General features: G+C 49.4%; 1 protein-coding gene across 4 annotated transcripts in view; it reads right to left on the bottom strand.

Annotated features, from left to right (window-relative positions):
- sycp1 (synaptonemal complex protein 1) overlaps positions 1-26532 on the bottom strand; it is a 698098-nt gene that overhangs the window by 151516 nt on the left and 520050 nt on the right. For all 4 annotated transcript variants that reach the window (XM_086011629.1, XM_086011633.1, XM_086011630.1 and 1 more), the window contains 2 exons: positions 24358-24450; positions 13515-13589 (listed from right to left, as the gene is read on the bottom strand). In XM_086011629.1, the coding sequence (XP_085867755.1) occupies positions 13515-13589; positions 24358-24450 (168 nt within the window). The remainder of the gene's footprint in view (positions 1-13514; positions 13590-24357; positions 24451-26532) is intronic.

Below are 26532 nucleotides of genomic sequence, written 5' to 3'. Positions count from 1 at the left end.
GAGGCTGCGATTCCGAAAGGAGGTGGTGACTGAGCTGTGCCACCTGCTTCAGGAAGCTCTGCAGCCGCAGAAAAGGTGCAGGACCTCTCTGTCGGTGGCTGAAGATAACAGTGGCATTGAATTTCTATGCAACCGGCTCCTTCCAGTCAGCAACTGGGGACATTGCCAACATATCCCAGTTTGCGGTGCATAGCTGCATCCAGCAGGTTACAGATGCCCTGTTTAAAAGGCGGCGTCAGTACAGCTCCTTCAATGTGACACCGGAGAAGCAGCGGGAGCGCGCAGAGGGCTTCGCGGCAATAGCGGACTTCCCCATGGTGCAGGGCGCCATTGACTGCACGCACGTGGCTTTGCGGGCGCCTGTACAGAATCCTGAGGAGTTCCGCAACCGCAAGGGGTTCCACTCCTTGAATGTGCAGCTGGTCTGTGACCACCGACAGCTGATCCTGGCGGTCAATGCGCAGTTCCCAGGCAGCAGCCACGACGCTTTCATCCTGCGCCAGACTTCAGTCGCTGACCTTTTCGAGGCCCCAGCTCACCCAGAAGGCTGGCTTCTCGGCGACAAGGGCTATCCACTGTGCCCATGGCTGATGACGCCGCTCCGTACGCCCAGCACCCCTGCAGAAGAGCGCTACAACGTCAGCCATCAGGTGACAAGGAACATTGTGGAGCACACAATCGGCGTGCTCAAGCAGCGGTTCTGCTGTTTGGACCATTCGGGAGGAGCCTTGCAGTACTCACCAGAGAGAGTCTCCCACTTCGTCGTTGTCTGCTGCATGTTCCATAACCTCGCCACCCTGCGCACCCAGCCAATGCCAGCAGACATTGAAGGACCAGCAGAGGAGGAGGAGGAGCAGGAGGAGGAGCAGGAGGAGGAGGAGGAGGAGGACCAAGACGGGAGGGTCCGAGAAAGTGGAAGGGCCGTCCGTCTGAGGCTGATAAGGAGTCGGTTCTAGGCCCCTCTCACGGACTGCTTGGTGCCATTGGAAGACCACGAATGGAGCCAATCGGATAACCCAAAGCCTATGAAGGCCACAATGATTGTAAATAGCAGACATGGCCAATGACATTAAAATTCTTTGTTTATTTTGAAAACTGTGCTTCCTTCCAACATGACAAAGCAATGGCAACTGAAAGCTTAACTAACAAACTAACACATAAGTGACTCGCACACCTGGGAGACTATCCAAAACATGAGTAACATTCAGAACACGTGACTCGCACACCCGGGAGACTATCCAGAACATGAGTAACATTCAGAACACGTGGCTCGCACACCCGGGAGACTATCCAGAACATGAGTAACATTCGCACACCCGGGAGACTATCCAGGACATGAGTAACATTCAGACCACCATCCACGGCCTTGATTTCTAGAAATAGGACGTTTCTGCAGCTCCTTCTACTCTTTCCCCTTTGATGGAGATCTACTTCTCTTGCGAGAACGGCCCCTTCCCTCCCTGCAGCTCCTCCATAATGGGACCCCAGTGGCTGCATGAAGGCTGGGGGACGCCTGCTGACTGTCCGAACGCGTTAATGCCCCTGAGGGACGGCTTGGACGCACTCTGGGCTTGGAGGGGCCGGATGCTGACTGCTCCAATTGGGCATGGGTGGAAGCAGTCTGTCCTGCAGGTGATGGCAGCTGCAGTGGAGACGTGCCAGCGTTGGCATCAGGAATGCTGACACCCTGAGAGCGGACACCAGCTCCGTGGTCGGCAGACACACTGGCACTCTGACGGGGCAGCACCACAGCATGCGGACCCATCGGCTGGTCCACAGATTGCTGGCCTGATGTGGTGCTGCAAGGGCCCCGGGTAATCCTGCCTGAACCATGGAGGGTGGCAACAGTCAGTGCTTGTGTGGCCTCAATCTGCCTCTGCATGAGGCCAGCGAGGGACTGCGTGGCAGGTGCCAGTGTATCGGTGAAGCCCTGGACAGTCCTTTCCAGTGATGTCACGACGCCCTGGACAGTCCTTTCCAATGATGTCGCGACGCCCTGGGCAGTCTTTTCCAAGGCTGCCCCGAAGCCCTGCGCACTCCTTTCCAGGGCTGCCCCGAAGCCCTGGGCACTCCTTTCCTGTGCTGCCCCGAAGTCCTGCACAATCCTTTCCTGTGCTGCCCCGAAGTCCTGCACAGTCCTTTTCTGTGCTGCCCCGAACTCTTGCACACTCCTTGCCAGTGTCTCGATGGCTTCAGGCATCCTTCCAACTGCAGCCATCAGCTCAGTGTGCCTGAGTCGAGCCTGGGCGCTCATTTCGGTGAGGGAACGCACCTCTTCTGCGCTCTGTGCAGCAGTCATTGTGGCCTGACGCGCCCTCCGGGGAGATGACTCCCGAACTTCCCTCCCCCCCTTGCGCTGCTGGAGGCAGCTGGTTCCTGCAACTGGTTCCTCCTCAGATCCATCCCCCCCGCTCCCTTCCAGGGAAGCACTATCCCCAGTCTGCAGATGGGCTGGCTCGTCTTAGGGTGGGATGGATGGTCCGGCTTCCTCCTGCTCGTCGCCTCCGGAGTCAGTGTCCCTGGCAGCTTGATGGCCCGGCTCCCAAGCTGGTGATGCAGCATCTGAAAGCAGGGAGGTTGAAGTGTGGATTTAGCGAAAGGCCAGGGTGGTAGCAAGGGATGCAAGAGTGCTGCAATGCTCTGACATGGGTCCAGGCTGAAAAAGCATGCTGGTGGGGGGAACAAGTGGAAGGAGAGAGTTCAAAAAGGTGATGACCTTACCATCGCTGTGCACAATGGGGTCGGCAGCTCCAGTGGTGACAGGACTTATCATCCGGCCTCCAGCAATCTGGTGGAATCTTTCCTCCAAGTCCGTCAGTTCCTGCAGCTGAGGAGGGCCCCCGCCAGTACGATTCTGTTCCCTCCGGTTCCTGGCCAGCTTGTCCTGCAGGAGAAAGGACGGGAAGTTCTGAAACATGCTGCCCTGAGTTGTCATCTCATGCCCCCCATGGTGGATCAGCCCTTACAGTATGCCCTGAGTTGTCATGTCCCCCCATGGTGGATCAGCCCTTACCGTATGCCCTGAGTTGTCATGTCATGCACCCCCATGGTGGATCAGCCCTTACAGTATGCCCTGAATTGAATGTGCGTGTGCGTTCCCAGAAAGGGCCATGGGTCCTGGCTGACAGATGGCCATTGGGGCATCGCGCACCCTCTGGCCATAAAGTCAGGTGCAGATGGAGGGATGAAGAAGATTGCCAACAAGCCACTCACCCTAACGACCCGAGTGAGATCGTTGAACTTCTTCCTGCATTACACAGGAGTCCTGGGCGCCACGCTGCTGGAGTTGACTCTTTGACAAACGTCCCTCCAAGCTCTGCCGTACTCGTTCTGAGGAGGCCTCTTGCCATTGTCAGGGTACAGCACTGCTCGCCGGCGCTCCACTGCGTCAACCAAAGCATCCAATGCCCTTTGGGAATAGCGCTCCGCTCTCTGCCTCACCCTCTCCATCTTGTCAAAGTTTGCAATGCCTCAGTTTGCACAGCGCCGAAATTGAGGCCTACAGGGCGATGAGTCTGGCTGCTGAACCTAAATGACCCGCCCCTTTAAGAGCTGGCCGGCGCCTGCATGTCTCGTGGTCATCGATTATTGACAGCACCTGCACTGCGCCTGTCCGCCCAGATATTGAGTAGCGCCGGCAGGTTAGCGCCTTAGGAGTCCCGTGCAGCGCCTGATTTAACGCCGCAATCACCCTCAGGGGCGCAGCAACCCAATATCGCTGGAGGTGGCGATAAGTTGCGCCTGGCGATAAAATTTGCGCATCGCCAATTCTAGCGACCCAAGCGGGGCTATACCCAATTTCTCCCCCAAAATATTAACATGCAGGTGCAGCAAGTAATTAGGAAGGCAAATGGAATGTTGGCCTTTATTTCAAGGGGGATAAAGTATATAAGTCTTGCTACAACTGTATAGGTCGCTGGTGAGACCACTCCTAGAGTACAGCGTATAGTTTTGTTCCCCTTATTTAAGGAGGGATATACTTACATTGGAGGCAGTTCAGAGAAGGTTCACTGGGTTGATTCCTGAGATGGAAGGATTGTCTCTTGAGGAAAGGTTGAGCAGGTTGGGCCTATACTCATTAGAGTTTAGAAGAATGAGAGGTGATCTTATTGAAACATATAAGATTCTGAGGGGGTTGGACAGGGTAGACGCTGAGAGGATGTTTCCCCTCGTCAGGGAATCTAGAACGAGGGGGCATAGTCTCAGAATAAGGGGTCGCCCAATTAAGACGGAGATGAGGAGGAATTTCTTCTCTCAGAGGGTCGTGAATTTTTGGAATTCTTTACTCCAGAGAGCTGTGGAAGCTTAATCATTGAATATATTCAAGGCTGAGACAAGACAAATTTTTGACAAACAGGGGAGTCAAGGGTTATGGGGAGTGGGCAGGAAAGTGGAGTTGAGGCCAAAATCATATCAGCCATGATCTCATTAAATCACAGAAATCACAGAATCTACAGTGCAGATAGAGGCCATTTCGGCCCATCGAGCCTGCACCGACACATACCCACCCTATCCCCGTAACCCCACGTATTTAATCCCCTAACACTAAGGGTCAATTTATCATAGCCAAATCAACCTGACCTGCACATCTTTGGACTGTGGGAGGAAACCGGAGCACCCGGAGGAAACCCACGCAGACACAGGGAGAATGTGCAAACTCCACACAGACAGTCGCCCGAGGCCAGATTTGAACCCGGGTCCCTGGCGCTGTGAGGCAACAGTGCTAACCACTATGCCACCGTGCCACTGAGCAGGCTCGAAGGCCTGCTTCTACTCCTATTTCTTATGTTCTTATCTGAGGAGTTGTGAATGGAACTGAACACTGTGCAATCATCAGCGAACATCCCCACTTCTAACCTTATGATGGAGGGAAAGTCATTGATGAAGCAGCTTAAGATGGTTGAGCCTAGGACACTGCCCCGAAGAACTCCAGCAGCGATGTCCTGGGGCTGAGATGATTGACCTCCAACAACCACAACCATCTTTCTTTGTACTAGGTATGACTGCAGCCAGTGGACAGTTTTCCCTCTGATTCCCATTGACTTCAATTTTACTAGGGCTCCTTGATGCCACACTTGATCAAATGTTGCCTTGATGTAAAGGGCAGTCACTCTCACCTCACCTCTGGAAATCAGCTCTTTTGTCCCTGTTTGGACCAAGGCTGTAATGAGGTCTGGAGCTGAGTGGTCCTGGAGGAGCCAAAACTGAGCATCATTATACCAGAAACGCTACCGAGCCACTCTTGGTGATGCACATTGAAGTAACCCACCCAGAGTACGTTCTGTCCTCTTGTTACCCTCAGTGCTTCTTCCAAGTGGTATTTAACATGGAGGAGTACTGATTCATCAGCTGAGGGAGATTTCCCTGGGTATGTCCCTGGGAGATTTCCTTGCCTATGTTTGATCTGATGCCATGAGACTTCATGGGATCCAGAGTCAATGTTGAGGACTCCCAGGGCCACTTCCTCCCGACTGTATACCACTTGTGCCGCCACCTCTGGTGGGTATGTCCTGCCAGTGTAACAGGACATACCCAGGGATGGTGATGGAGGAGTCTGGGACATTGGCTGAAAGGTATGATTCTTTTAATGTTAGGCTGTTGCTTGACTAGTCTGTGAGAAAGTCTCCCAATTTTGCCACAAGTCCCAAAATGTTAGTGAGGAGGACTTTGCAGGGTCGGCTGTGCTGGGTGTACCTTTGTTGTGTCCAGTGCCTAGGTCAATGCCAGGTGGTCTGTCCAGTTTTATTCTTTGTCTTCTATTGTAGTGGTTTGGCACAACTGAGTGCCTTACTAGGCATCTCTCCCCCTCCCTTCATTACCCTCCTCTCTCTCCCTCCCTCTCCCCCCTCCTCTCCAACCCCTCCAATTCTCTCTATCGCTCTCGCTCCCCCCTCTCTCCCCCTCCTCTCTCTCTCTCCGCCTCCTCTCTCGCCCTGTCCTCTCTCTCTCCCCTCCTCTCTCCCCCCTCCCTCTCCTCTTTCGATCCCTCTTCCCACCACCCCCCACACCGGCCACCAATGGATCCAGTGACCTTCTCCTTACGGAGCCGAGAAAAGCATGGCCCATGGTGCAGATCACAACTGTTGGGTACCGCACATGTGCGGCTTCGGTAAACAGCACGCATGTGCATAAGGGGATTGGGTGTGCATGCGTGGCTCTGGGATACCATGCACATGCGCAGAAGGTCGTAAAGATGTTCATGCAGATAATCACTGCGTATACAAAAAAGGCATTACAAGCTAGGTCGTTAAAATGCTAATGAAAGCTCATGTTGTTTCTCCATAGATTGTAAATAAGCAATTAATTACCCTGTCTCGACAATCAATAAACACCTCATACTCATTGTGTTGGGAAGTTTCTGATCCTTTTTTGGCTGAGAACAGAGGGAGATAAAAAAAAAGACAAAGCTTTGTCTATCGCATGTATGGTGGGAAATATATTTTGGACATTGACTGTGGTGTAACAAAAATGGATTTTTGTCTGTAATTTTAAACTCCTATTCATTATTGCTAGAAACAGCATGGGGAAGATTAAAAACCCTCAGGCTTCACAATGTGTAACTTGCTAGGGAAGACGCAATAGGAAATCCGTGGTGCTAATTAAGTTAAATAACCCTAGATTTCACATTGCTCCGCAAGTATAATGTGCCATATTGTGGCAGAACCACTGAATGACTCTGGCTAACTGTATATAATTCTCTTTAACGATGTCCTAACACCAGCCTAAACCTGTACCATTGTGTTAGGCATTACTGTGTTTTGTATATAGAGTTTGCATGTACGGGGCGTGGCCCCTTTAAGAGCGCAGGAAAACGCGGGCAAACGCGATGACGTCACGTCGCAAACCACGGGACTGCCCAGGCAGTCCTCGTGGCATCTCCGTTGAATAAAGACCTGTTTGATTGTTCTCTTGCGTCGATCTCCGTTATTCGTAGGAATTCGTTAATTCCTACATTGGTGAACCCGTTTTTGTGAACGTTTTCACAAAAGAAGAGCACAGCATGGAAGCAAACGCCGTTTCGCTGAAGCTACCGCAGTTCTGGGAGCAGCAAGTGCCCTCGTGGTTTATTCAGGCCGAGGCCCAGTTCGCCCTGAGGAACATCGATGCGGATCAGACCAAGTATCTTTATGTGGTCTCCACACTCAACAGCTCTACCGCCTCTCGGATCGTCAGCCTCCTCGAAAACCCCCCAACGGAGCGCAAGTATGAAACCCTCAAAGCGCGGTTACTGCAGGTTTTCGAGCTCACGAAATCGGAGCGCGCCCGTCGATTACTCGCTATGCCCGGGCTCGGGGACTCCAAGCCTTCAGAGTTGATGAGCCAAATGCTCACAGTCCTGGGCTCAGAACGGGAATGTTTCCTATTCCGCGAGATTTTCCTCAGCCAACTGCCTGAACAGGTACAAGCTGCCCTGGCCAGATCTGAAGTTGAAGACTGCGCAACACTCGCTGCGGGGGCTGACAAAATTTTCGCTGTAACTCGGCAGTACTGTGCCGCCACGAGGCACCCATTCCCCGCAGACACCGCCCCAGCTCGTCAGCCTGCTGGACTGTGTTTCTACCACGCGCAGTTCAGCGCGAAGGCGAAGCGTTGCCGCCCTCCCTGCAGTTTTCCCCCCAAAAAACAACTGGCACTGCGACCACCGAGGAACGGGTCTAACAGGCACCCCGCGGCCGCGATGGCGATCGGCAACGCGGGAAAATTGCTGTTCATCACCAATACTCTCTCCGGTTGTCGTTTTCTGTACGACACTAGAGCGCAGTGCAGCATTTTACCCGCGTCCGCCCTCGATGTGCAGACGGGAAATCACGGCCCCACCCTTGAAGCGGCCAATGGCGGAGCAATTCGGACCTTCGGCAGACGGCGAGTGGAGGTCTACCTGGATGACATTCTTATTGCCAGTCCTACTAAGGAAGAACATACCTGTCACCTACGCACCCTTTTTCGACACCTCAGCCAACACGGCCTGATTATCAACCCGGCCAAGTGTCAGTTTGGCCTGCACCAAATTGACTTCCTGGGGCATCGCATCACCTCGGAGGGAGCGGTTCCTTTACCTTCAAAGGTAGAGGCGGTGACATCCTTTCCACGCCCGCAGAACATAAAGGCCCTGCAGGAATTCCTAGGCATGGTAAGCTTTTACCACCGTTTCATGCCTAAGGCGGCACTACTCATGCAGCCCCTGTACGAGGCCCTCAAGGGCAAGACTGGCAAGAACCCGGTAGACTGGACGGATGACATGGCCCGCGCGTTTGCCGACACCAAAAGCGCCGTAGCCAACGTGACTATGCTGGCGCACCCGCTGCCAGGAGCCACCATCGCCCTCACCACCGACGCGTCGGACTACGCAGTCGGTGCCGTGCAACAGCAGTGGGTGAACGGGACATGGCAGCCGTTGGCATTCTTCAACTGTCAACTACGGCAGAACGAGAGAGCATACAGCACATTCGACCGGGAGTTGCTCGCCCTTTTTCTGGCCATCCGCCATCTTCGGTTCCTTCTGGAAGGACGTCCTTTCACCGCCTTTGTGGACCATAAGCCGCTGACCTTTGCAATGTCCAAGACCGCCGAACCGTGGTCAGCCCGACAGCAGCGTCAACTGACCTACATATCCGAATTCACCACGGATATACGGCACGTGGCCGGTGAGGACAACCTGGTGGCAGACTGCGCGTTTGTCAATACGGTTCATTTGGGCATCGACTACGCCCTCATGGCAGCGGACCAAGCCTCAGACCCGGAAGTCCAAGCTTACAGAACGGCCATCACTGGCCTCCAGTTGGCTGACGTCAAGTTCCATTCGGCAGGTACCACGCTGTTGTGTGACGTCTCCGTACAGGATCCTCGCCCTGTCGTGCCGGTCGTCTGGCGCCGCAAAGTGTTCGACGCCATATATGGGTTGTCACACCCTGGAATGAAGGCCTCTCAGAAACTGATGTCAGCGAAATTTGTATGGCATGGCATGCATAAAGATGTTCGCGACTGGGCCAACACCTGCGTGGTCTGCCAAAAGGCCAAGGTACAACGCCACATCAAAGCTCCGTTGGCCGCCTTCACAGTTCCGGAGCGACGTTTTGACCATGTCAACGTGGACCTGGTAGGACCACTCCCACCCTCCCATGGTTTTTCACACATCCTGACCATGGTTGACCACACCACCAGATGGCCAGAGGCGGTCCCCCTGTCATCCACTACTTCGGCGGACGTGGCCAGGGCGTTCATTTCCTCCTGGATCGCCCGTTTCGGAGTGCCCGCAGATCTTTCATCGGACAGGGGACCGCAGTTTTCCTCCGAACTCTGGAATGCAGTGGCCCAAGGACTCGGTGTCAAATTACACTGCACCACAGCCTACCACCCACAGGTGAATGGCTTCTGCGAATGCTTCCACCACTCAATGAAAGCCGCCCTGAGGGCCAGCCTCCAGGACGCTGGATGGGCAGACAAGCTACCGTGGGTCCTGTTGGGCCTTCGCACGGCCCCCAAAGAAGACCTTCACTCTTCATCAGCGGAACTCGTGTATGGTCAGCCGCTGCGAGTCCCAGGGGACTTCCTACCAACATCGACGGAGCCCTGGTCCGCATCTGCCCAGCTTGCTAGTTACCAAGAGGTGGCCAGATGTTTCGCACCGGTGCCCACTTCGCACCACGGGCTGCAGAGGTCACACGTTCCCACGGAGCTTCACAAGGCTGAATACGTTTTTATTCGCCATGACGCACATAGGGATCCGCTCAAGGCCCCGTATACCGGTCCCTTCCGCGTGTTGGAAGCAGGGGACAAAACCTTCACGGTAGATGTCGGTGGTAAACCGGACAACATTTCGGTCGACCGCTTAAAGCCAGCACATTTGGACCTCGACCGCCCCGTCGAGACAGCACAACCGCCGAGACGGGGTCGGCCACCCATCGTCGTTACGGCAGACCAAGTGCGACCACCCGTAGACCGCCAGCCGCCCTGCAGCCTCCGCCTCGAGAGTACAGGAGTCGTTCTGACAGGTTCGTCAGACCCCCTCACCGTTTGACTTTGTCCGTTAAAGCGAATTCTGGGGGGGCGCATGTGGCAGAACCACTGAATGACTCTGGCTAACTGTATATAATTCTCTTTAACGATGTCCTAACACCAGCCTAAACCTGTACCATTGTGTTAGGCATTACTGTGTTTTGTATATAGAGTTTGCATGTACGGGGCGTGGCCCCTTTAAGAGCGCGGGAAAACGCGGGCAAACGCGATGACGTCACGTCGCAAACCTCGGGACTGCCCAGGCAGTCCTCGTGGCATCTCCGTTGAATAAAGACCTGTTTGATTGTTCTCTTGCGTCGATCTCCGTTATTCGTAGGAATTCGTTAATTCCTACAATATAATATTAATAAGGGAAATGCAGCCTTTTGTTTTTGTATATCTTCAAAGGATGTTGAATGAAATATCTGGATTAATTTAATGCCAATAAAGAAGCAGTTTCTAAGACATAGCAAAGGTTATTTAAGATTGTGTGCACTAGCAGAGAAGGTAGGTCAGTTTGAAATTTCAGCACATTTCACACCATAAGCTTCTGTTTTAAAATCCGTACGGGGAAAATTTTCATCGCTTTATCACCCCATTTGCACTCAAAAATGGGGCAGTAACTGACAGAACATAAATATCAGTACTTCACGCCCACTTAATGCTGCTTTTACAGGTGGCCTGATTCTGGGGAACATAATTCTTGGCGGTACAGTACACCACATCCACTGGTTCCCCCTTATCTATTTTGCTAGTTACAACCTCAAACACAATTTCCCTTTCATAAATCTATTTGCTTCAACCACTCCCTGTGGTAGCGAGTTCCACATTCTTACCACTCTTTCGGTAAAGAAGTTTCTTCTGAATTCCTGATTGGATTTCTTGGTGACTATCTTATTTTGATGGCCTCTAGTTATGCTCTTCCCCACAAGTGGAAACATTCTCTCTGTATCCACTCTATCAAAATTTTTCATAATTTTAAAGACCTCTATTAGGTCACCCCTCAGCCTTCTTTTTTCAAGAGAAAAGAGACCCAGCCTGTTCATCCTTTCCTGATATGTATACTCTTGCATTTCTGGTATCATCCTTGTAAATCTTCTCTGCACCCTCTCCGGTTCCTCTATATCCTTTTGGCGACCAGAACCGTACGCAGTACTCTCAGTATGGTCTAACCAAGGTTTGATACAGGTTTAGCATAACTTCCCTACTTTTCAATTCTATCCCTCTAGAAATAAACCCTAGTGCTTGGTTAGCTTTTTTTATGGCCTTGCTAACCTGCGTCGCAACTTTTAGTGATTTGTGTATTTGTACTCCTAGATCCCTTTGTTCCTCTACCCCACCTAGACTCACACCCTCCAAGTAATAAGTGACCTCCCTATTCTTCCTACTAAAATGTAATACCTCACATTTATCTGTGTTGAACTTCATTTGCCAATTATATGCCCATTCTGCAAGTTTATTAATGTCCTCCTGTAACTTGTTGTAGTCCTCCTCAGTATTGACTATCCCCCCCAATTTGGTGTCATCCGCAAATTTAGAAATTGTGTTTTTGATTCCTGTCTAAATTGTTAATATAAATTGTGAACAGCAGTGGTCCCAGCACTGATCCTTGTGGAACACCACTACCCACCTTCTGCCATTGTGAATCGCTATCCTTTACTCCTACTCGCTGCTTTCTGTTCTGAAGCCAGCCAGCAATCCATTCTGTTACTTGTCCCCCGACTCCGCATTCTCTGACCTTGTTCATCAGTCTATTATGGGGTACCTTATCAAAGGCCTTTCGAAAATCCAGATAAATTACATCTAACCAATGGTAGAGTGTAGAGTGATTAAAATCTGGAATAACAACAGAAAATGCTGGAAAAACTCAGCAGGCCAGGCAACATCCGTGGAGAGAGAAATAGAGTCAACGTTTCAGGTCGAAACCCTTCGTCAGTCCACGGATATTGCCTGGCCTGCTGAGTTTTTCCAGCATTTTCTGTTATGTCGGATTTCCAGCATCCGCAGTATTTTGCTATCTGATTAAAATCGGGGATGCTCGAGAGGCCAGAATTGGAGGAGCGCAGAAAGTTGTAGGGCTAGAGGAGTTTACAGAGATAGGGAGGGGCGAGGCCATGGAGGGATTTGAAAACGAGGATGAAAATTTAAAAATTGAGGCGTTGCTTAACCGGGAGTCAATACAGCCTATGAAAATATGTTTATCACAAAAAATATGCATTTTTACTAAGTGTGTCTAGCCAACCACCTGTAAGTAACTGCAATTTAAATAACTGAAAATTACTTTTAAAAACTGCAGAACCATATACTAGTTTCATTGGTGTACAGTAGTCAGTTTCTTAGTAAATTAAATATTTTTTTAATGTTTAAAAGCTTTTTAAAGATACCTATTAGTGCCCTTGTGGCTTAAAAAAACGCTTAATTTTAAGAATAAAAGTAGGGAAGTCCTGTTACAACTGTACAGGGCATTGGCGAGACCATACCTGGAGTACTGTGTACAGTTTTGGTCTCCTTATTTAAGGAAAGATATACTTGCATTGGAGGCAGTTCAGAGAAGGTTCACGAGGTTGATTCCGGAGATGAAGGGGTTGTCTTATGAAGAAAGGTTGAGCTGGTTGGGCCTGTACTCATTGGAGTTTAGAAGAATGAGAGAGGATCTTATTGAAATATATAAGATTCTGAAGGGGCTTGACAGGGTAGATGCAGAGAGGATGTTTCCTCTCATGGGGAATCTAGAACTAGGGGGCATAATTTCAGAATAAGAGGGCACCCATTTAAAACGGAAATGAGGAGGAATTTCTTCTCTCAGAGGGTTGTGAATCTTTGGAATTCTCGTCCCCAGAGAGCTGTGGAGGCTGGGTCATTGAATATATTTAAGGTGGAGATAGACAGATTTTTGAATGGTAAGGGAGTCAAGGGTTATGGGGAGCGGGCAGGGAAGTGGAGTTGAGGCCAAGATCAGATCAGCCATGATCTTATTGAATAGCGGAGCAGGCTCGAGGGGCCAAATGACCTACTCCTGCTCCTATGTCTTATGTTCTAAGTCTGCTCAAAGGCCCGCAAGTGTAAACTCCCATGGTGATTAATTCAATCTGGGGACGTGGCCAGTTTTGTGAGAAGGGCCAGGTTCCAGCACGATGTTTTTTAAATCAGTGCAAAAGATCATGTAAACTTGATTTGCGCTGAACGTAACTTGCACTAGAAATTCTGCGATTTTTTGCGCTGATTTGGCTGATTTTGAATGAACTGTGCTGGAAATAACAACGTAACCTAGTGGAAACTCTACCCCATTATTTAAACCCTCAATGTAAAAAAAATATTATAACAATCAAGACAATTAAGTTTAAAAAAAACAATAAAATGTCATTGTACAAAGTGACTGAGTGAGAATTAAAAGTCCTTCGCTCAGAGAAAGAGAATGAGGGAAAGAGATGCATGTAGAGTGATAAAAGCAGTCAGCACAAATCTACTATTCTGGTGAAGACAAGATTTAAATAAAATTATTGTGCAAAATGACAAACCTTTGCCTCAGTTACTTTTTTAAGCTCTTGTTTTACACCTGAGAGCTCATCTTTGACAGCTAATAGCTCAACTTCCTGGAAAAAGAAAAAACAAACTTATTAATAATAATATCAAATTATAATCTTAGCCATAAAAACAATAATCCAATTATTCCAAACAGGCAGAAAAAATCCAAATTATTAGTACATTTTAAATGTTATGTTATAAAACTATAGGGTATTTTATAATAAATATTAAATATAAATTTCTAGTCCTGATTTTCGTCCTTCTCCATGCCCCCTCCCCTGTCAGATTTGCACGGGTGCTGGAGAGACACAGCGAACCCGAAGAGCACTGTGCCTGTCCTAACCCGAATGTCCCAGTTGTACCTCTAGTGCAGGCTTGCCAGAGCCTTGATCCTAGAAATGGGGTTGGGAATGTAGGGGGGAATTTTAACCACCAACGATAGATGGGTTAGTGGCAGGTGGGCAGGTTAAAATATCAAAAATGGGAAATCCAACCCAAAGCTGCTCCAATGTGCCCACTTCTGATTTTAAGGGAGTTGGGATTGGGTGTGACTGAATAACGTGATCTTGAGAGGCGGGTCCATCATTATAATATGTTAATGAGGTACTTTCCTCAAATTTTGAGTGCGATTTGAATTTAACGCCTCCAGCGTGGGTTTCCTGGGACTCGGTAAACTCGGCAGTAAAACGGATACGAGATTGAGTGGCAGCTCAAGGGGATGGTTAAAGGGTGGGTTTCCCGATAGCAATAAAGGCGTTTTCCACAATACAACAGTGACTACACTTAAAAAGTACTTTATTGGCTATAAAACGCTTTGGGACGTCCTGAGGTCGGAAAAGCTGCTATATAAATGCAAGTCTTTCTTTCTTTTATTGCTCCCAGCTGTTTTCTCAGTTCCCTCTGGCAAATGGTTTGCTGAGTATTCTTGTGGTGTCAGATGTATTGGTAAAATTTGGAGGTGTTCACACAGAGGACATTAGGATGGGTGATGTCATTGCTGTTGTGGACTAGACGTTGGGTCAGGAAGACAATTGCCATCCACAGCAGCAAGATCATGCTGTGGTGGTAGCTGCAGGGAGACCACAGGCAGGTGAACAACAGGCAGGCGCACAACAGAGTGGTTGACAACAGAGGTAGACAACAGAGAGGGAAGCAACAGATGGGCTGAGTTCGCAGGAGGCACTACCCACTTAACAGGGTGTACAGACAGAGACTCAGCTTCCTTGACCTCTCTGAACAGCAATGCTTCCGAAGACTCAAACTGACACGTCAGGTGATCGCAGACTTCTACAGCCTCATAGAAGGAACTGGTGGCCACGCTTTACCAGTCAGTGTGAAAATCACCACTGCCCTCAATTGCTTTGCTTCTGGCTCCTTCCAGGGCACCACTGGAGACATTTCAAGGGTCTCCCAGTCGGTTACACATTAATGCATAAGGCAGGTGACGGATGGATTGTTTGCCAGGGCTGCGAGTTATGACAACTTCCCCTGCGACGGTAATAGCCAGAATGAGCTGACACTCAGATTCGCATCTCTGGCTGGTTTCCCACAGGTACAGGTTGTCATCGATTGCACACACGTGGCAATCTGAGGACCACCAGATCAACCAGCAGTATTCATCAACAACAAGGAATTTCATTCCATCAATATTCAGCTGGTGTGCAACCACAAGAAAAGGTTCATGCAAGTATGCGCCAGATTCCTGGGGAGCTACCGTGATGCTTCCATCCTGCAGCAGTCCAAGATCCCCAACCTCTTCATACCTGCAAGCAGACTTAAAGGTGGCTGTTAGGAGACAAAGGATACCCCCTTCAAACTTGGCTAATGACACCTGTAAGGAACACCACCAATGAACTCCAACAGCGGTACAACAGACACATGGCTACCAGATGTGTCATTGAGCAAGCCAGCGTCATGCTCAAGATGCACTTCAGGTGCCTGGATAGATCTGGAGATGCCCTTCAGTACTCGCCAGTGAGGGCCTCTAGAATAATTGTGGTGTGCTGCGTTCTGCACAAGATTGCACAGCAACGAGGATTAGGGCTGGAGGAGGAACAAGGGCTCAACACTCATCATCTGATGATGATAACAATGATGAGGAGGAGGACAAGGAGGAAGATTAGTATGGCCCTAATAACTCGAAAGTTCAGTTAGTCACTCACCAAACTATCACATTCCCTGGCCCCAACCTCTCCCTGCCCCCCCACCCCTACACTCACACAAAGCAGCCCTGTAACCAACCACACACCTATCATCCCATCAATTCATGTCTTCATCTTCAGAATTAAGAAACTGAAAAGGCGAGTTGCCACTCAGCACACAAGAATGGGCTACATGGGGAAGTGGTGCAAATTAATAAATTTTATGTGATGAACAAAAGGAAACTTAACATAACATTTTCACAAGTATCCTTGGTGAATTACAATGTTTTTCTCTCCCTTTGCCTACCGCTCCTACGTGGTGCAACCCCTGTGGCTTCAGTTGAGGTAGAGACAGGCTGCTCAGATCACTGCTCTGACTGCTGAGATGATCTTGGCTGATGACCTCTGAGTTTTGGAGCCCATGAGGACCCCGTCAAAGCCTGCATCACCTTCACCTGTGCAAGGACAGACCTGGCCATCGGGAGCTGAGGCAGCATGTCGGGTACTGGCTGAGCTGGGGGGGGGGGGGGGGTGGGGCGGGGAGTGGGTAAGATGTGGGATTATTTTTAGTGGCGTTCCCAATTTTAAGTCCCCTTTTGCCATCATCCCTCTCCTGGACCACTGGCACATCACTCCTACCTCTCTGTTGGGGAGCACCTTGGTACAGACGCCTTGCAAGGCCACAGGTTGTTTAAAGCGGCAGACATGCTGGTATCCAATGTCTGCACCGCAGTGGACATGGCCTGCATGGACTGGTTCGATAACCGCAATTGAAGTTCCACAGAGGCGAACACTCTGTCTGTGACAGACATTCTCGCAATGGCCTGCTACATCTATCTTCAAATATTCGAGCTGGATGACTCCATCCTCTATGCTATTGTGGAGAGTGTGCGTGGCACATCTGCCCCTCTATAATTCTCCTTTCATTGATGACCCCCAGGGTTCAGCATTTGTGTCCAGTTGGGCAGAGCTTGAAGAGAAGTACCCCCCAAGCCGCCCCCGACATGGACTCTCCACAGCTGTCCTTGCCACCAGCGTCTGGTCATGCTCTCTTGTGAACTGTGACTCCAGATGAAAATCAAACTAGCTGTCAAACAGACCCACTGAAGTGCGAATATTTGCGCTGGTGTCTGGTAGTATGTCTTGTGATGGTGCACCCTCAGAAGAAATCAGGTCCTCTGAGGAATCGTCATCAGAAAAGTCAACAGACTGCTGCTCTATGTGTGAAGGCCCTGGAGGAGAAAACAAACAGTACAAGGTGTTCAGAAAAGATAGGGAAGGAAAAAAGGGAGGTGTGGTGGCAGTTCTGATTAAGGAAGACATTGTAGTGTTGGAAAGGGAGGATGTTCTTGAGGGGACAAGGACAGAATCCATTTGGTTAGAGTTGAGGAGCAAAAAGGGTATGATCACACTACAGGAAACTTTGTGCTATCCGGCACCCACGGGACCGAGCTGCTGCCGTTGCCTCAAAACTGCCGTACTCTCCAGAGTTAATGTTGAGAGATACGGAGATTCTTATCTCCGTATTTGACAACAAACACTGTTGCTTAGCAACAGCTTCTAAACACTCATGTGTGGCCCTAAAGCTCTGTAGCTGAAGCTGTTGCTATAGCTACAGACCTTGCACAGCTTGACTGTTCAAACAAAGCAAAAAAAACAAACAAAAAGAATAAAAAACGGCTGCTGATTTTTGCCGGCGGCTCCAGATTGCTGGATAGCTCACCCCCGGATAGCACAAAGTTTCCTGTATTGGGGGAATTCTATAGGCCTCTAAATAGTGAGAGGGAGGTAGAGGAGCAAATCTGCAGGGAAATCTCAGAGATATGCAAGAGCTATAGAGTGGTGATATTGGGGGATTTTAATTACCCAAATATCGATTGGGATAATGCTAGGGTAAAGGGAAAGGAGGGGGAGGAATTTCTGACTTCTGTTCAGGAGAATTTCCTTGACCAATATGTTCTTGGCCCAACTAGGAAGAAAGTATTGCTGGATCTGGAGCTGGGGAATGAGGTGGGCCAGGTCGACCAAGTGTCTGCGGGAGAACACTTGGGTACGGGTGATCATCGTATCATAAGATTAAATTAGCAATGGAGAGGAGCAAGGAACAATTTAGAGTGGAACTTCTAAACTGGAATAGAGCTAACTTCAATGGGATGCGAAAGGATCTAGCCAGGGTAAAATGGAACCAAAAACTGACAGGAGAAACTGTGACGGAACAATGGATGATCTTTAAGAAGGAGCTGTTCCAAGTACAGGCTAGGTACATTCCAACAAGAGGGAAGGGTAAGGGAACCAAAGCAAAGGCTCCTTGCATGATGAGGGAGATAGAGAAGATGACGAAACAAAAAAAGAGGGTATAATATTGTGGTAAACCACTTTTATCGTTCACTATCGTTACACTATGGTTATCACTGTTTATATCGTTACACTATGGTTATCACTGTTTACACTGTTGTATCACTACACAAGGTCACCTCTTGTCACGCTGTTATACCTGGGCTGACCACAGCTGACTCCGCCCATGGCTCCGCCTGCTTGCCCAGGTATAAAGGTGGTCGACTGGCTGGTATTCCTCCTTGTTCGATCCGATCACCGCAACAGCCCCTGGCGTGCCCAGGTCGTAGTCGTTAAGACCGGCAATAAAAACCGCCTGGTCATTGACTACAGCCAAACCATAAACCGGTACACCCAGCTGGACGCATACCCCCTTCCCCGCATATCTGATATGGTCAATCAGATTGCACAGTACCGGGTATTCTCTACCATCGACCTTAAGTCGGCCTATCACCAACTCCCTATCCGCCCTGAGGACCGCCAGTATGCCGCCTTCGAGGCGAATGGCCGCCTCTACCACTTCCTTAGGGTTCCCTTCGGCGTCACCAACGGGGTTTCGGTCTTCCAAAGGGAGATGGACCAGATGGTTGACTAGAACGGGCTGCATGCCACATTCCCTTATCTAGATAACGTCACCATCTGCAGCCGCGACCGGCAGGACCATGATGTTAATCTGGAGAGATTCCTCCGTACGGCCCAACGGCTGAACCTCACCTACAATAAGGAGAAATGTGTGTTTAACACCTCGCGTCTTGCCATCCTCGGCTGCGTAGTAGAGAACGGAGTCATCGGCCCCGACCCCGAAAGAATGCGCCCCCTCATGGAGCTTCCTCTCCCCCACTGTCCAAAGGCGCTGAAGAGAATCCTGGGGCTCTTCGCCTACTATGCCCAATGGGTGCCCAATTATGCGGACAAAGCCAGACCCCTCATGAAGTCCACCTCCTTCCCCCTGACGGCAGAAGCATGCGCAGCCTTCTCCCTCATAAAGGGAGACATTGCTAAGGCCACAATGCACGCGGTGGATGAGTCTATCCATTTCCAAGTGGAGAGCGATGCATCCGACTTCGCCCTAGCTGCAACCCTTAACCAGGCGGGGAGACCTGTGGCCTTCTTCTCAAGGACCCTCCAGGGCCCTGAGCTCCGACACTCTTCGGTCGAGAAGGAGGCCCAGGCGATCGTGGAGGCAGTACGACGCTGGAGGCATTACCTGGCAGGCAAACGATTTACCCTCCTCACCGACCAGCGTTCGGTCGCTTTTATGTTTAATAACAAGCTGAGGGGCAAAATCAAGAACGACAAGATCTTGAGGTGGAGAATCGAGCTCTCCACCTATGATTATGATATCTTGTACCGGCCTGGTAAACTGAACGAACCCCCAGATGCTCTATCACGAAGTACATGACTGCAGACCCTCCACAACGACCTCTGCCACCCCGGGGTCACCAGACTTTACCACTTCATTAAGGCCCGCAACCTGCCCTACTCCATCGAGGAGGTCAGGACCATGACCAGGAACTTCATTTCTTTAGGCCGGACAGAGCAAGCCTGATCAAGGCCACCCGCCCCTTCGAGCGCTTGAGCATCGATTTTAAGGGGCCCCTCCCGTCCTCTGACCGTAATGTGTACGGTCATTATTGATGAGTACTCCCGTTTCCCCTTTGCCTTCCCCTGCCCAGACATGACCAGTACCATGGTCATCAAATGCCTGAACGACCTCTTCGCCTTGTTCGGGTTCCCGAACTATATACATAGCGACCGGGGCTCATCCTTCATGAGCGAGGAACTTCGCCAGTTCCTACTAGCGAGAGGTATTGCTGCAAGCAGGACCACCAGCTACAACCCCCGAGGGAACGGCCAGGTGGAAAGAGAGAACGCGACTGTCTGGAAGGCCGTTCTCTTAGCCTTAAAGTCTAAGGGCCTCCCAACCTCTCGCTGGCAGGAAGTCCTCCCGGCAGCGCTGCATTCCATCCGGTCACTGCTTTGCACTGCCATTAACGCCACCCCCCATGAACGAATGTTCGTTTTCCCCAGGAAGTCGACTACGGGAACCTCGCTACCAACATGGCTGACTTCTCCGGGGCCCGTCTTGCTGCGAAAGCACGTGAGGGCCCATAAAATGGACCCCCTGGTCGAGAGGGTGGACCTCCTGCACGCCAACCCCCAGTACGCCTATGTGGCATACCCAGGCGGGCGGGAGGACACAGTCTCCTTACGAGACCTCGCACCCTCGGGCACCCCTGAGACACCACCGTTACCCCCCACCACCCCCCCAAATCCAGCCCAGGTAGACGGCATGCCGGAACCCCACGAGCCTTCGCCGACCACGCAGACACCAGCATTAACATCGGATACTGCACCACCGCCGCCGCTGCTGCGCCGATCAGAAAGGCTTACGAGGCCTCCGGACAGACTGACATACCCGAACTGGTAGTACACTTCACCCCGCCGGACTCAAATTTAAACAAGGGGTGAATGTGGTAAACCACTTTTATCGTTCACTATCGTTACACTATGGTTATCACTGTTTATATCGTTACACTATGGTTATCACTGTTTACACTGTTGTATCACTACACAAGGTCACCTCTTGTCACGCTGTTATACCTGGGCTGACCACAGCTGACTCCGCCCATGGCTCCGCCTGCTTGCCCAGGTATAAAGGTGGTCGACTGGCTGGTATTCCTCCTTGTTGGATCCGATCACCCACGAGGGTGGGCTCTGTTATTTAGCCAATAAAAACCTATAGTTACTAACTTAACTCGTCGCTTTTCATGAACTGAATTGATAGGTATATCAAATATGCATGTCAGGTGAATTCTTCAAGGGAGAACTAGACCAAATACAATAAGTTGAGAGGGGAAGTGAAGATGAAAATAAGATTGGCAAAGAGAGAATATGCGATTAGAATGGCGGTTAACATAAAAGGGAACCCAAAAATCTTCTACCGGCATGTAAACCGTAAGCGGGTAGTAAGAGGCGGGGTGGGGCCTATTAGGGACAAAGAAGGTGTTATAGGCTTAGAGGCGCAGGGCAAGGCTAGAATACTCAATGAGTACTTTGTATCAGTGTTTACTAAGGAGGTGGATGCTGACAAAATATCGGTAGAAGTGGAAAAGGTAGAAGCAATGGAAGGGGTGAAAATTGATAATCAGGATGTACTAGAAAGGGTGGGTATGCTTAGAGTGGATAAGTCACCTGGTCCAGATGGCTTGCATCCCAGGTTGCTAAGGGAATTGGGGAGGAGATAGTGGAAGGGCTTGCCATAATTTCCAATCTACCCTAGATGCAGGGGAGGTGCCTGAAGATAGGAAAGTGGCAAATGTAACGCCATTGTTCAAGAAAGGGTGTAAGGACAATCCTAGTAACTACAGGCCAGTCAGTTTAACATCAGTGGTGGGTAAAGTTTTATAAACAATAATCAAGGAAAAAATTAACGGGCATTTGGAAAGGTTTAAGCTAATTAAGGAGAGCCAACACAGGTTTGTAAAAGGCAGATCATGTTTCACTAATCTATTTGAATTTTTTGATGAAGTAACAGGGAGGATTGATGAAGGGAATGCAATGGATGTTGTCTACATGGATTTTAGGAAGGCGTTTGACAAAGTACCACATAGAAGGCTGGTTAACAAAATTGAGGCTCATGGAATAGGTGGGTCAGTGGCAGCTTGGATAAGGAATTGGCTTAAGGACAGAAAACAGCGAGTTGTGGTAATTGGCTGTTTTTCAGACTGGAGGATGGTAGACAGTGGTGTTTCCCAAGGGTCAGTGCTGGGGCCACTGCTTTTTTGATATATATAAATGACCTGGATATTGGAATACAGAGTAGAATTTCTAAATTTGCCGATGACACCAAAGTTGGGGGTGTGGCGAACAGTGAGCATGATACCAATCGATTGCAACAGGACATAGAAAGGCTAGCAGAATGGGCAGACAAGTGGCAGATGGAATTTAATACAGAGAAGTGTGAGGTGATGCATTTTGGCAGAAGGAATACGGAAAAGCAATATACACTTAATGGCACAGTTTTAAAGAGTGTGCAGGGACAGAGGGATCTGGGAGTTAATGTGCATAGGTCCCTGAAGGTGGCAGGACATATTGAGAAAGTGGTTAGCAAAGCATATGGGATCTTGGGCTTCATAAATAGAGGTATTGAGTACAAAAATAGAGAAGTTATGCTGATCCTTTATAAAGCACTGGTTAGGCCACAACTGGAGTATTGCGTCCAGTTCTGGTCACCACACTTTAGGAAGAATGTGAAGGCCCTTGAGAGGGTGCAGAGAAGATTTACCAGAATGGTTCCGCAGATGGGGGATCTTAGCTACAAGGACAGGATGGAGAAGCTGGATTTGTTTTCATTAGAGCAAAGGAGGTTGAGGAGTGATTTGATAGAGGTGTAAAAGGTTATGACGAGTTTGGATAGGCTAGACGGGGAAAGGCTGTTCCCACTCGTTGATGGTACAAGGACTAGGGGGACACAAATTTAAGGTTTTGGGCAAGAGATACAGATGGGAGGTGAGGAAAAACATTTTTACACAGTGAGTGGTGAGGACCGGGAACTCACTGCTGACGGAAGTGGTGGAAGGTGGGACACTCAATGTTTTCAAGGGGAGACTGGATATGCACTTGAGGGAATTAAACTTGCAGGGCTACAGGGATAGAGCGGGAGAATGGGACTGACTGGATTGCTCTACTAAGAGCTGGCGTGGACTCGATGGGCCAAATGGCTTCCTTCTGTGCCGTTATGACTCTATGAATTAGTACTGGCAACGTAACAATGTTGCCACTCAGCATAATAACGCTGATCAATTTTCACTCATTGCTGAAATCAAGTCAACATGACTGAGTCTTATATGAGATGTGGGTCAGAGGTATTTAATTCCGTCACCAGGCAGCTGCGAAGTCCCAGTCTCTCCATCTCCAATGGTCAGGGATACAGAGATGCCACTAATCTCCATTGCCTCTTCCTCTGCAGCTGTCAGCTGCACTATTTATGGCAGGCCATCCTCCAGACCTCTCCCTCCCTTGTGTTTTGTGCTCCTGCAACGGATGAAAGAACAGACCAATGAATGACTGTAAGGGCAATTGTACACCTGATAGATGCAGTGCATTCGGTGAGGGTGACTATCAGGCATAAGGACTGAGGGAGTGGCACTGGTTAATGGATAAATGGGTATGTGAGGAAGTGCATAGAAATTCAATGATGGGTGCTCTTGAAACTTAAGTGGGTGTGAGAAGTGGTATGATGGAGTACGCTTGATAAGACAGTGACAGAAGGGGTGGTGTGCACTGCAGATGTAGATGAATCTGCAACTGTACTCACCTCTCCTGACCTGGCTACATCATTAACGTGCTTCCTCTACTGGCTCCTACAACCTACAACCATGCCTTTTTGGTGACAACAGCAGGTTTCTTCCTCCTGTTGCTGGGGAAGATTATCTCCACTGGCTCCTTAATGCACCCAGCAATACATCAAGAGATGAGTTGTTTACCCAGGCGCAACCCTTGACCATCTTTAGTCCATCTTTAAACTTCACTGTATCTTTGCACAAACACCTAACTCCTCCAAATACCATCTTTGAATTGGCCCTTTAAATAGTCGAGTTGAGATCGCGTTATATGGGTGCGCACCACGTCCGTTGTTGCGTATTGGAGACACGAAATCCTTAAGTAAAATTATAATTAGCTAGCCATTTTGTAATTGGTCATTCCGATGCGCTGAAACTTCTTCCGAGTTTCGTGCTCACTATTACACCCCTCCCCACTGGGTTTTTATCGGGCCCATAGCACAGCTTCAGGCTTCAGATGTCTCCAGCTGCAGGACTGGCCACTGGCTTTGGGGTCTTTTGGGCTGTGCTCAGAAAACAGCAGTAGAAGACATCCAGGTCCGAAGATCTTCAATGAAGTTGGAAGAGAAAGGTAGGACATCTTTTCTGGTCTTCCTTACTTTGATACCTGTTTCCCTCAGCTTTTTTAAATCTGAGGGGGTAAAAGTGCAAGGCCCAATCCCAGCTTCTCTCTCGAGCACCCCTGCATCAGGAGAAGAATTCTGGTGAACCTTGAGGAGAATGAGGTGGGATGACTGGATTCAACAATCTTTCCTTATTTAAATGATCATGCTTTGCCTGTGCCTGATGTAAGTACAGGCACTAGCCCCCCCAACCCCCACCCCCCTGGAGGAAACCCCAGAAATCCTGTGGCAATACAAAGAGGGAGATCTAGCCTTTAGAGTCTCTGCCCTTATTTCCTTTGGTTTACACCCAGGGTTTTAAGTGTCCCGTGGCTACAACTCAGCAAAATTGGCCCTAGCATTTAGGTGAAGATGTAATTAACACCCACTGAATAGAATCATTCAGAATCTTACCAAAGGCTTTTTACATAAGTTGATATTTAGTTCTTTTTCCTTCCAGCATTTCAATTCAGCATCTTTTTCATCGACCATTTTATCATACTGGTGCTGCGTAAATTGGTAAGAATGCCAATATAAGTTAAGTGAGTTTTTCTTTCAAGGTGACATTTTTTATTCATTTACATTATCAGTGTTTAAAATAAATCTTGCACATTGCTGCTCACAGTGAGTGAAAGGATATGTTGTTTTATACTATGTAGCAAATGATATATTATCATAGCTACTGAAGTGAAATTGGGCCCAGAAATCTACAGGCCACAACTCCAGTAGTTACACTGGGATTGCGCCTGCTGGTGCCCTCCAGTGCTGACCCCATCGAAGTATGCAACATCAATGGTAAAGCACACAATTTCCACAGGGCCAGTGGGCACCCATGCCACTACAGACACATCTAGGGCACATGCCAGCCCACCCTGCCAGAAACTCTGGCATCTTACTGCTATACAATGGAGGTAACCAGGGCACCATCCCCATCCCACCTCCCCCCACGCCCCAGAGAAACCTATCTGCATCCCTTTGGGGGCCTAAACAAGTGATCCATTACAAACACTTAAAAAAAAATTGTTCTCTTCCTCATGGTTCCAGGCCACTTCCCTGGCGTGGATCTTTCCCCTTCCCGGATGGGGACCACTTGAATCTTTCTGGGGGCAAAAATCACCTTATCAGACTCAGTATACTGGCCTGTCGACACACCAGGTTCCACATGGTTCAGGAAAGCAGGAATTCCCAGCATAGGGAGTCCTCATAGCAATCCCACCCCCTCGACATCAGTGGTTTTGTAAGGGGCAGCAGAGGCCCTGCTGCTTTTAAGGTCCAGCAGGAAATCTCAGATTAGGCCAGGACCAGGCATATCTGCGTCTCAGTTTATTTCCAACCATTTCACCGGACTCCTGCTGGGCCAGAATGGCTGTGGAAATTAAGCCCCAATGTTATAGGATAGCAAAATACTGCGGATGCTGGAAATCCGAAATAACAACAGAAAACGCTGGAAAAACTCAGCAGGCCAGGCAACATCCGTGGAGAGAGAAACAGAGTCAACGTTTCGGGTCGAAACCCTTCTACAGTTCTGGAATGGACAGTGTCTGACCCACTGTCCCAGCGTTTGAAAGGACAGAGTCTGACCACTGTCCCAGAGTGTGAAAGGCCAGTGTCTGACCCACTGTCCCAGAGTGTGAAAGGCCAGTGTCTGACCCACTGTCCCAGAGTGTGAAAGGACAGTGTCTGACCCACTGCCCGAGTGTGAAAGGACAGTGTGTGACCCACTATCCCAGAGTGAGAAAGGACAGTGTCTGACACACTGTCCCAGAGTCTGAAAAGGACAGTGTGTGACCCACTGCCACTGAGTGTGAAAGGGCAGTGTCTGACCCACTGTCCCAGAGTGTGAAAGGACAGTGTCTGACCAACTGTCCCAGAGTGTGAAAGGACAGTGTCTGTCCCACTGTCCCAGAGTGTGAAAGGAAAGTGTCTGACCCACTGTCCCAGAGTGTGAATGGTGCGGAGGGTGATGATGAATAGGGAGAGGAAGTCAGTGACAAACCCAAAAAAGAGTTAATCCAAAGACTTCCTGTCCATTGTTCCTCTGCCACAAGTTGCCCACTCTCACCCTTTATTACTGTTTTTCCCCTCTTACCGCTGCAGGCTGCTCACAAAAACGCTAAGTTCCTATTTTATTAATTAATGCCCCACTCGGCCCTACAAAAATCTCCCTACCCACATGAAAATTACCAAGATCTCAAGGCAAGAATTAGCACTTATCTGAAATTTCCACAGGGGTTCTCCAGCTGCAGATCAGTGGGACTCCAAAAGAAGCAACATAACTGTCTAAAAAAAAGGCCATTTACAGCATTTCTCCAGGAGTTAGGGACATTGGAATTGCTAGATGAAAAAAGACCAAGTTCCATCTAGTTCACCTTCTACCCTCCTGGTGGTCACATGGTACAGTGATAATGGAGTTGTTGAATAAGCATAGCAAGCAATCTCTATCAATTATAAATAAAAACAGAAAATGCTGGAGAAACTCAGCAGGTCAGGCAGCATCTATGAAGAGAAAAACAGAGTTAACTTTGTTTCTCTCTTCACAGATGCTGCCTGACCTGCTGAGTTTCTCCAGCATTTTCTGTTATTTCAGAT

This window comes from Somniosus microcephalus, chromosome 18 (genome assembly GCF_052327205.1).
Source record: "Somniosus microcephalus isolate GS21.2 chromosome 18, FLI_Smic_1.0, whole genome shotgun sequence".
Taxonomy (NCBI): Eukaryota; Metazoa; Chordata; class Chondrichthyes; order Squaliformes; family Somniosidae; genus Somniosus; species Somniosus microcephalus.
Note: the sequence above shows the minus strand (reverse complement) of the source record. Positions and strands in the feature narration are given on the sequence as shown.